This window comes from Calidris pugnax, unplaced genomic scaffold, assembly GCF_001431845.1.
Source record: "Calidris pugnax isolate Ruff unplaced genomic scaffold, ASM143184v1 scaffold156, whole genome shotgun sequence".
In the NCBI taxonomy this organism is placed as follows: domain Eukaryota; kingdom Metazoa; phylum Chordata; class Aves; order Charadriiformes; family Scolopacidae; genus Calidris; species Calidris pugnax.
In genome coordinates this window covers 1,057,301-1,069,388 of record NW_015090889.1, presented here as the reverse complement: position 1 = coordinate 1,069,388, position 12,088 = coordinate 1,057,301, and the positions used below count along the sequence as shown (strand labels likewise).

The 12,088-nt window shown below is 42.8% G+C and overlaps 1 protein-coding gene across 1 annotated transcript in view; it reads left to right on the top strand.

Annotated features, from left to right (window-relative positions):
* Positions 1-39: 39 nt before the first annotated feature.
* EGFLAM (EGF-like, fibronectin type III and laminin G domains) overlaps positions 40-12,088 on the top strand; it is a 78,795-nt gene continuing 66,746 nt past the window's right edge. Inside the window, exon 1 of the mRNA XM_014947660.1 lies at positions 40-163. Within this exon, the coding sequence (XP_014803146.1) occupies positions 55-163 (109 nt within the window). The 5' untranslated portion in view covers positions 40-54. The remainder of the gene's footprint in view (positions 164-12,088) is intronic.

Here is a 12,088-nt window from a genome sequence, read left to right as displayed (position 1 = left end):
GCCACCGGCCCCCACCTCCCCAGCCCGGGCGGCGGCGGGGGGAACGCGGTGCACATGGAGGGGCCGGGCCGCTGCCACCGCCGCTGCCTCCTCTCCCTCCTGCTCCTGGCTGCCTGCCTCGGCTGCGCGGCCGCGCCGCGAAGGAGCATCCCCCGCCGGCAAGGTAGGGCGGGCGGCGGTGCCCGGGGTGGCGGGGGCGGGGGGACATGCCGCCACGGCACCTGGCAAAGTTTCACGTCCCTTGAAAACTGGCGTGGGCCGCAGGGAGGGGAGCCCCGGGGGGACCGCCACCCCGCCGGGCAGCCGTGTCGGGGCAGCGCAGTGCCCGCCGCCGGCCCCTCCGCCGTGGGACTCTGCCCCGTGAAATTAACTCGTCCCTGAGCTCCGGGGTGACGCTCCTGCCCTTTCCCTGCAAGCCCCTGCTTTGTCCTTCCACCCGCGGGTGGGAGAGGGTGCCCGGGCGGCGGCGGGGAGCGCTGCCGCTGGAAGCGGTGGAGTCGGTGCGCGATCCGGTTCCTCTGGCGTTTTACACCCGGTGCCGACGGGTTCGCCCAGGTTAGAGACCGAGATCCGACTGCTGCTGGGGACGGAAGGAACTGGCAAAGATTTTGTGCGTTTTCCCTGGAGCCCGCAACCTGTGGTGCTGCGGGAGCGGAGCTGGGAGCCAGGTGAACCTCGGTGCCAGTCAGAAGTTTCCCGTCGGCAAGGATGTGCTTTGGCTGTGACATTTATCTGTGTGGTAGCGAATAGCATGGCATAGAGAAGTAAATGTGAAAGAAGAATGGCCAGGGAAGCAATAATTTCATCAAAAAATGTAGTTATTCTGTACCGTGCGTGATGTTGGGTACTTCAGGGTCCTGCTTCTGAGCGTCACCTGTGACCTGCGGGAGAGTTCCCGTGGCTGTGGTGGTGTTTTGCACATTGGAGGAGGTGGTGGTGCGTGGTTCTTAGTGGTTGAAAGTTAAAAACCTGGACTCTGAGCAGCTTTTGCAGCCCTTACAGTCTGCAGTGTATGAAACTTTAAGGTAAAATATGAACAGTGAGATCGGACACAGCGCATGGTGAAGTTTGACATTCTGAAAATGTAAAAAATTGGGGTGCTTGGACAAGATATTGACACGCGGGACAGTTTCAAACACTAAGACTGTCCTGGGGTGTTTGAGGCCAACGCTGGTGTTTATCACTAACTTCACTGGTGTTGGATCAATAGAAAATATGACCAGTTTAGTAAATTCTGCCTCAGCTCGCCAAATGTTTGCAGGATCAGACCCTTTTTGCGTATATTCCACAGTGTTAAAAGATTTGTATTGCTGTTTTTAGAATCAGTATTGTGCATTCTCTTGCTCTTGTGAGGAAAAAAAAAAAAAAAAGCCTGTACAGTTGGAAACTTAATACTTAAATACAGCCTGAGCTTAAAGCCCTTACTGGACAGATGGCTAATTTTACTGGTCTGACCTTGTCTCTTAGGGATCTAGTCCCATGATCCTTGGTTATCATAATAGCTGCCATTAAGTACTTGAGGAAATTGGGCAGACAGTAGTTGTGAACGAGATGATTAGTAGCTTGCATTAAAATACTAGATATGTGAAATTGAGGATGAAAATGTGTAAATATTTTTAAAGATTCCCCTACTGTACTGGCATTCTTGTTTCCCCTAATCACAGCAGAATGACAGACTTAGTAGAAATGTGTTTCTATGCATTGAGTTAAAACAGTTTAAACCTTGGAAACAAATTATTTGTAGTACCATGGAGGAGATGAATTAATGTGATAATGTGTGTTCATTCTGTTGCTACACATTTTATGTTAGTTTGTGGGGTTTTTTTAATAACTAATGTTATTTCAGATTCACTGCCTGATTTAGTTGTTCCTTTTCTACTTTTTTGCTCTATAAGAAGTAGCCAGTTTTATATGGTAAGAATTTTTTCAAAATCTGTGCAAGCGTTTGAAGATCCACTTTTAGCAAGATTTGAAGAGGGAAATCCTCCCTTCCCCCAGTTTGTGTGCAGCAGTATAGGATCTAAATCCTATCTGCATTCTGCCAAGGGCTATTGGAATTGCAGGCTTCCGAGAATTCTGTGGCTGGGTCCCTACTGTGAAATGTTGCTGTCAAAACACTGAGAACAGGTTCAGTTCCAGGTAGCTCACATCTCTGCCTTGTTCTGTGGCGTATTACATGCTGGGTAGTTAAGAGTGAGGGGGAACTGTCATTTACTCGCACGTCCAAAAGTAGGGGATGAAGAAGAGATAAGAAAATAAAAAGTTCTTTAAGATTTTTTTTTTTTTTCCTTTCACTTTGCCGTTTTAATGGCAGTAGATGTGAGCCTCGAACAGGAATTGTAACGGAGGTGAAGGCAAAAGGTTGTATTGAGAGAGAAGTGATAGAACCAGTTCATCTTCAATAATGAGCTGACTGGGAGGTCCTGTGGGTCAAAAGAAAAAAATATAGTCAAATGCCTCTCCATATTTCCAAGTTTTTCATTCAGGGCTCATTTTACAGGGATCAAATTTGCAATCCCAAGAAAGCAGCAGAGTGAGAAATCTGTCTGTGAAGTTAAAAATAAAGTATATAGTAAAATGGTCACAAATGCAGCTTAAATTAAACTTCAGGGAAAAAAGCTGTTGTGCTTAAATTTGAAACATCCTGATGACTGCTAAACTCGTTTGAACATTTATTTACAGTTACATGATACATTTGCTGGAGACAAGGAAACGGGATGACAGACACTTTGGGAAGGGCTTAAAACAAATCCTTAGACACCGTGTGGTGAATAGCGTAGTTGGAAACAGATTAGGCTGGGATTCTCTAAATCTTGTGCTCCCAGAAGTTGGCACTCGTGCTGCTGCTTTCACATTGTTTTTTTGCTTTTGCCTTCTGCAAAGCATAGGTTTTCGCAGCTTCTGTTTCAAGTTTCAGTCAACTGGTTGAAGGCTGGAAAGCCTAAACCTAGCCCTCAGTGTGTACTACTAATACAAGCACAATAATATTGAATTTTAATGGTTCTCTGATTTTAGAGAATTATAGGGGAAAGAGATGACCACTTAGCTGTTTTCCCATGGATGGTCATGGCATGAACTTGTTGCACTATATTTCATTGTTACTTTTTTAGTATCAGAATCAGTTCCAAAGCCCTGTAAAATGTTAGAACTGTTGAGTTGGTCTGCATAGAGAAAATAAAATAGTATCTGATGCTTAGGAATCCTTTTTTAAAAAAAATAATTATGCTTGCCAACTAATATAAATAAAGAATTGGGCTTGTATTGTATCTATTTCCCAGATGTCCATAATGGTAGACATCTCTGGCTTTGTGTGTAAAGGCTGGAAGAATCAGCCCAGTTAAAGCCTGAAGACTTTACAAGACTGCAGCACTCAATATCAGGGCCAGATTTTCGAAAGAGCCCGGCTCCCTGGTCAGGGCTACAGTAAATGTCTTTTTTTTCCAAAGAACTTGGCACTGCAATACTTGAATTCTTTAGAAAATCTGGCTATAATAAGAGCTGCTGGATATGGAACACTTTTGAAAGTCTAGCCCTATTTAGGTATCAAAATAGGTCAAACTACCTTGGAAATCAGGCCTATGGAGGGGGAAAATGTGGAAGTCTTTGGGAAGGAAGGTGCTTATTTGAATTTTTTAAATATTACAAATTTTTTTTTTGGAACAACAATAGGATAAGTTATTATTCATTGCCATAATAAATTCTGCACATAAAGTGTGCAAGGGTGAGGCTGATCTGCTGCTGAATGCAAAGTGTCTGAGGAGAGGAATGGGTCTGAAGCTGGATGATTCCTCACATGAAGGCTGCAGAGCTGGCAGAGATGGTGCATATCTGTGAGATAAAACTAATAAAGAAGATGTGAATAATTTATTTGGGGAAAGATTAATATAATTCTTTTACTGTTTCAGACATAAGCCAAAACGTGGGCTATCAGACCACACTGTTTGATGTCTTCAACACCAATAAAATCAAGCGAGCGCTAATTATATATATGTATGCTGTTTATCACATTTCGGTGTAAGTTGTGTCACAATGTTGTGTGACATTTTCATTTTGACTGGAGCTGCTCTCATACCCTTGGTGCCCATCTCCTGGTAAATCCTGCCAGCGCTGATCAATCCCATTACCACTTGGTGCACATACAAGCGTTCCCCTAATGCCCTCCGGAGCAGCAATGAGAATGCAGTAAATTATTTCACTTGAGCGTGTTACTTGGTATGTCACTGCTAATCAGTCATTTTGAAGTGTGTTTTCTCATTTTAGTTTTATTTGCAGCAAAATATGTTTGGTCCTTTCTATCTTGAAATCAGTATCTTCTTCTGTAAAGGGAAACTTTTGGTAAAGGTAGTTCTTGGGCACCACTTTCCAATGCCCCTTCTAAAACTACTATACAGACTTTTACCAGTGTTCAGAAAGGTAAAATTAGCCAAGAATTTTTTTAAAAATCGATGGAATTATACCTGTATGAGACACTGGGGTTCCCAGTGATGCTTTGGAGAAGAGGGGTTGTTTTGGAGTTAAGGCACTGGCGTGAGCCTTGGGAAATCCTTCTGTCCTGAGGCTGTCACAGACTTGCTTTGAGGGTTTGCCAGGCCTTCCCAGGCCAGATTTTCAGTTTTCAAAATGGAGTTAGAATGGTTTTGTGCTTTTTTTTTTTTTATCCTTTTCCAACCATGCCACATTAGACAATAACAGGACGTCTGTCGGGTGCTCAGCACAGTTGTCCCCCAGTTTTAGTCAAGGCTGCTGGGTGTTACCTCAGTAATAATACATAGGTGAATTCCTCTGTATCTTCCAGATCTTTCTGTGCCTTGCAGAAAAAAAAACATTTACTTTTTCTCTGGCTCATACACAGTGACACTGGACTAGTCAGGGGACAGCACTGTGTCCTGTGTGCAGCTCGTCAGGAGTGAGCACCTCCGACCATCAGATTCACCTTCTCAAGCTTAGTGGCAGGGATTCTGAGTGTCGGTCACCCAAAGACATCGTGAGGAGCGGGAGAGTACCCTGCTGTCTTAAAATGGAAAATTTGAGTGGATGAGTTCTCTTCACTGCCCCCCAAACTCATCAATTAGCTGAGAGTATACTTGGGAGTTTCCCGTTTCTCAGATCATGCGTATATTGGGACTCAATCTAATGCCTGATTCTGCCTACATCCCTTTAATGTGGTCTTACTGAAAATAAAAATAAGTAGGTGACTAATATTGTTGCTTCATGATGGGGACTCAAAATGGGACTGACAGGACCTTTTCACCGTTTTTTCTCCACAATTAAGTGAAACACTAAAATAAATAGTTATAGAAAGTTTTTCTCATGATAAAAAGTTATTAAAATATATAAAAAATGCCTGTAATCTGTGTAAATTACTGTGAGAGGTCTTTATTATTTCATATATTAAAGAGTGTGCAATTTGGTGCCGTATTTATCAGTGAGTGTGCAACAGTGGTCTGTGATCATGTAATAAAAGACTTTCTAAACTACAGGCACACAGGAGACTATGTTAGCTATGTGATCTTTAAGAAAATTTCCTAATGGTTTTCTGTGCAAACAAATGATCTATCTAAAAAAACCCGACAAAACAAACAAAATCCCAAACGTGTCCAACTGAAAGGAAATACTTTTGGGTAAGAATAGGCAAGATTTTATTTCCTTTTATTTATTTCTTTTTGTGAAGGTGCTTACACATGAAAACCAAATCGGTTATTTCATATAACGTGAACATCCAAACCACAGCAAAAGATGAATACTATTTTTTCAGACTTTGAGATCAGAATAAGCACAGCCAAATTCATCTTTGAAAGTAGCTGCTTTGGGAGGGCATAAGCCACTGAAAATTGGAGGCTTAGGGAAAACTGTCACAACCAGGTAATTAACTCAAACCAAGGTAATGATATGGTGTGTGATGATCCATGGTGCAGGTGAGAAGTGTAGAGTGTGAAATACACCGAGTTCACACCAAGTCTGCTACCAAGCACAGTGTAACTACACCCAGGAGTAAGGACTACTCATGAAGAAAGCTCCTCAAGATATTGGCCTCCAATGAAAAAGAAATCCACACCATACTGGCCCAGGGACCCTTTTATTCAAACGGAAGAGGACAGCTATGGGGCTGTGGGAGAAACTCTTTCTTCTGTTAGTGACTTTCTGGTCATGTATTTGGATGGTCAAAATACACCAGCTTTGTAAAAAGATCTTTCATTCAAGCTCTGCTCAATGTTATCCTGTATAATTTTTAGACATAGAAGAGATAAATCATGTGCAGGTGCTAACATATTCTGCACCTGGCTTTCTTGGTGTAACACTAAGTGGTGATGGGGGGGGTGTCTTTCAATTTAGATATATTAACCTAATAGCTATTAAACACTTTTTAAATAACAGTGCAGATTGCAGTCATGTTAAGAGTAGTTGTTCCGAGAAGAGGACACCGAGCACTTCTGAGTTTCCCTGTGTCCTCAGAGGACAGTCAGGTTGGTGTAACTCACACAGGAAGATCTCCAAGGCTGGAAAAATCCTAAGACAAATTATTCTTCACACTTCTCTTGATTTTTAAAGTAATTTAAAATTGCTGCCACCTGTGAAAATGTTGATATAGTCAAATATCAACACCTGTGTACATTTGGAACTTGCATTTTGAACCGTCTTTCTAAATGAAGGGAAATGAGCACCTTGTCAATGGTGAGCATGCTGCTTTCAAATACAGAAATCATTCTGATTCTTCTGATGTGTCAGAGGTGTTATTGCACATATAAAGTTTTAAACCAAGATGGCTTTGTGTTGCTGAGCTCAAAAATCTTCTGAAAAAATCCTAAGGGCAAAGATTATAGAGAATTTCACTCAAGTTAAATTCTTTCATGCATGTGAAATTACAACTACAAGACCATTTTAAGAAAAAAACATGAACAAAACCTGTCAAACTGCAAACGATGGAAAGTAAGTGTTTAGGACCAGAACTTTCCTGGTTTAATTAGGGATAGCAGAAGCCAGAATTTGTTACTTAGAACAGAAATGTTTCAGCTCTGCTTCATATTCTGCTTTCTAGATAATCACAGGAGAAGACAGCAAATTTCTAAGAATAAGCAGGCTTTTTATGGAGATGACTATTTACAGAGATGGTGACATTGCAGCTGGTGCTCCAGCTATGAACACAGAGACCAAGGTCCTGCTGGCATTTTTGGTTCCTGTTCCCCCTTTCATGATGCTCCCGTTCCCTCATGAGCCTCTTGCGCGTGGGTTGCTACTGTTTTCATCGTGACTGAACAGTCATGGTGGCAGCGCTGTGGTGTGGTGAACTATACAGTCAAGAACTGCAGCTCTTTCCGTATAGAATCGTCTAGGTTGAAAGGGAACTTTACGATCATCTAGTCCAACCATCAACCTAATTCTGATAAAAAACCAAAAGAAAACCATACACACACACACACCCCCCCATCACTAAACTATATCTCTAAGCACTATGTCAACCTGTTTTTCAAAAGCCTCCAGGGATGGTGCCTCAGCCACTTCACTGGGCAGCCCATTCCAATCCTCACCCTTTCAGTGTGAAAATGTTTCCTAATATCTAATCTGAACCTCCCCTGGTGCAACTTGAGGCATTTCCACTAGTCCTCTCACCTGTCACTTCGGAGAAGAGACCAATCCCTGCTTCTCTACAACCTCCCTTCAGGTAGTTGTAGATAGTGATAAGGTCTCCCCTCAGCCTCCTTTTCTCTAGGCTGAACAACTCCAAGACTTACTGTCCAGGCCCCTCACCAGCTTCGTTGCCCTTCTCTGGACTTGCTCCAGCACCTCAGTGTCTTTTTTGTGGTGAGGGGCCCAAAACTGAACACAGCACTTGAAGTGGGGCTTCACCAGTGCCGAGGACTGGGGGATGATCACCTCCTGATGTCTGCTAATGGACTTAGGCTGACATGAGAGTGTTCAAGCCATTTACCTCTGTGAAGTCATCAGATGTAGTGATCACAGGGAGAATGGAAGAATAAACCTGCAGAATATAAGAGGAAGAAAGTCACCACTGGACAAAGGACTGGGCTGCACGTAAAATGGGCAGAAAGGGGAAAAGAAAGAGCCATTTAACCAGCTGATGCCAAAAGAAGGGCACCCTGTTATGGGTTTGTGCCAAAGGGCTGGACTCTGCAAGCTGCAGTGGAGCAGGGAATGCTTTGAGATGATTCGGGAGTGTTAGATGCTAGCTTTGTGAGCGTTGTAACAATGCCTGGGTCATTCACTGTTTGTTCTCTTACATATTTGGTATTTATTTATGCTGAGATGTATTTCTATGTCTCGTTGTCTCTTGCAGCAAAGGTTTCATGCCTCCCAGTTGTTCTCCCAGCTTTCACATCCCACTGCTTTTTACTGGCTCTTTGCACATTAGTGCGGGGATTCATGTTTAAAAAAAACACATCTATTTCTGTCACTTAATAGAGACAATGAATTTCCTCTGTGGTTTTTACTGATACTGCTGCTGAATGGAGACTTGCTGACTGCAGAAGGTAGTGAAATTATCCCATTTCTTATGGAGGAACTAAGTTGGAGAAGAATTTCCTGCTGCTCGTGAAGATGCCAGATTTCCTCCCTGACCTGGCTTTCAGCAGCCTTCAATAAAGTCACAATCACAATTGAGCTGATTTCTGTGCTCGGGTCAGGACCACTGTGCAGTGTCAGCCCTGGAGGATCTGCCCTTACCACAAAAAGGCCAGCAGTATCTTGGGCTGCATTTGGAGGAGTGTTGCCAGGAGGTAGAGGGAGGTGATCCTTCTACCTAGTGAGTATTGGGGAGACACATCTGGAGGATTTGATCAGTTTCTGGGCTGCCCAGTACAAGAGAGACATGGACATACTAGGGCAAGTGCAGCAAAGGGCCACAAAGGTAATTAAAGGACTGGAGCATCTTGGGGATGAGAGGCTGAGAGAAGCGGTTCAGCTTGGAGAGTAAAAAAGGCTCAGGGGGATCTTATCAATATGTTTAAATATCTGATGGGGGAAGTAATGAAGGTGGAGCCAGTCTTTTCTCAGTGCTGCCCTTTGACAGAACTGAAGGCAATGGGCACAAGCTGAAACACAGGGAATTCCATTTAAACATAAGAAAAAACTTTTTTTACAGTAAGGGTGACTGAGCACTTTCTTGCCTGGAGAGGTTGTGTAGTCCCTATCCTTAGAGATACTCAAAACCCAACTGGGCAAAGTCCTACAGATTATTAAAGTCTGTTGCATAGACTTGCTAACACACTGTTGCTTGTTTTCATCTACTTTCTAATATTTATGTTAGAGCTGTTAGACCTCCCCAGAGGCTTTTTTTTTTTTTTTTTTTTTTTTTAATATAAGTTATTTGGAAACTGGTGAAGTAGCTGATGAGAAGGCAGGCAGTACCAGGGCAGGCAGGACCGTGGCAACAGGCAGCGCCAGCCACAGCCCACCGGCTGCTGGACACATCTGCAGGGACAAGGCAGGAAATCCCAAGCCAGGAAGAACGTTGGGCTTAGCGTTCAAGCAGCCTCGTAGGCTGGAGCAGAGAGAAGTGAACCTTGGTGCTTCCCCTTCGCCAGGAATAGGGACCTGGCTACCATTTTGCTCTGCCAGACCAAGAGGCTGTGGAGACATCAGGAATTAGGACAGCTGTGCCCCAGCACTGGGGCATTGGCAGCTGAAGCACAGGCCTGGTTTTGGGGGCACTAAATTTTGACTTGGGCTTCCAGGAATGCACCTGAGGTTGTCCAGATAGAGCGTCTTGGTGGGGCTTTTTACAGGCATCCATAATAGGTCTATGCTGGAAGAGGAAAGCACTTCCATAGTTCACCAGATTATCTCAGATGCAGGTACAGTGTATGCATTGTGTTAGTCAGACTGACCTCTGAACCTCCAATTATTAAAAACACAAGCTTGTAAGAGTTATTCAGATATTGCCCTGTCTGTTCCTCTTAACAAAGGCAGGACAGGTATAAACTAGACCTTTGCTCAGAAGTAATGGTGTCCCCTGCTTTTAATAACCTTCAGCACCAGGAATTCCCCAAAAGCTGTTCCAGTGCGTAATCATGCACAGTTAGAAGTTTTTTTTTTTCTGTATCTAGCTCTTAAAAAAAATATTTAAAAAATCAGTTTCTGCTTTTCCTTCTCGCATCTGTGCCAGAGCTCCCCTCGTTCCTCCTCCTCTGCAGTTGGGGCCTTCCCCGGAGCAGGAAGAGTGTGAGGAGGCGAATGGGACTTCCCACCCACCTCTGCCCTTCTCGTCCGCGATCTGCAGGGCCAAGGCACAGCAGGAAAAGCTGTGAGAATGTCACCACTGACATTGTGCCTGTTGATTTTTAATGAGATTCACTGTGTTGTGCTGTAGCTTAAGTTCTGAGCTTTGCCTCCTTCATTCCTCTTCCTTGAGCTATAAATACCCTGATGACTGTCACCTCAGATGTACCTGGGGCAGATAAGAGATGCTATATACTGCATCCGAAAAACATCACATGGGTCCAGTCCTGCTCTTATTATAATGTTCAGGTGTTTTGTTTGGTTGGTTTGGTTCTATTTTTTTTTTCATTGTGTTTATTAAAGTATTTTTAAAGGACTAACTGAGATAGGGTTAGTCTTTCCAAAGGTTTGTGCACTGCTGTCTGGGTCAAAAATCTTGATGCTTCTGTAAGACCATGCTGCCCGTAGTCTCTGCACTGGTGCTCGCTGTGGCAGTGTGCAGGCAGTCCAGTGGATTCCCTTTTGTCAGGATCCAGTGCACTGGCAGTGGTAGGTGACTCACTCCGAGCAACAACTACCAAGATTTCTCCATTTTCTTTTTATGTTTTCCATGTTGATATTGCTACTCAGGGCGCAGGACCAGAAGACACCAGTTAGATTTTCCAGTTTCGAGTCATGGTCCTTTGTAGTTGTTGCAGCTGGGAGATTCTTGCTGTCTCACATAGCACTGCTGGGCAGTGGGAGCTGGAAAGTGCTTCAAAGAGATTAAAAGATGGCATATTTTTTTCATTTAGGATTTCCTGACCTTTTTCAGTTCGTCATGCTGTCTTCATTCCACTGCGGTGTTTGCATAACCTCGTTCAGCCTGTAAAAAGAAGGGAAACAAGAAAAGACCCTGTCCCTGTTTATTGTTTTACAAATGACAATTTCACCAATATTTCAGTGAAGGGGCCATAATAGACTTTGTTTCACCTCTAGGAGTGGACAGACTGTTGTCTTGAAAAGAACTTCTTCAATGATGAAATGCTATTTCAATAAAACTCAGGTTTTTTTATAAATCAGTGAACTAAAGTGTTTGAAACAAAATGGATCCAAATGAATTTCTCCTTACAAAAAGTGGCTTGTTCTGAAAACTTCAATTTAGAATTAGATTGAATTGTCTTTCGTGACATTTTTTGTTCTTACATTCTTATATTGTGACATAGTAGTGACACTCGGCATTTCATCAACACCTTCTCTTGTTTCATGGCACAGAAACAGGAGACACATCAACCTGGAAAATAAGGAGCCCTTCAGTCAGTACCTCTTACCTGTTACCTGCAGAGATTTAAAAGTAAAATAGTGAAATGGTTATCTTGTTTCATTGGCCTATGCCCTATTATTAATGGTAGTAAAGAATATGTAGCATGAAGATTTTGATTTTCCAAACCACAAACTAGTAAAGATGAAATAAACCATCTATTTTCCCTTAATTGAGTTATCATATTCTTGCAAGTGGATTGTATCTGTGAAGTATTTGTATATTATTTCAGGATCTGTAAGTACTTGTGACTACCTGCATGCCTTGGAACAGCATAAGCATCTAAAAAGGAAAGAGAAGATGAAATGCAAGGTATAATTAAAATTCTAAAAGAAAATTTTCCAAACCCAATCCTTTCAGATATTCCATTCATGAATATTTGAAAAAATACTGTTTTCAGTCAGTATTATTTTCATCTAGTTTGAAATTTAAATTAATTTTGAAATTTCCTTTAAAATAGTAGTACCAACTGTGACAAGCTTTATCCAACTCACCCAAAGTGCTTCAGATGTGAAGCTTGGGATCAAAAGAGACGTATTTGTTTTGAAGCTGAGTTTTTTCTCATAACTATTCATCACTGTAGAAAGATTTTGGGGTCACTTCCTGACTGGAAGG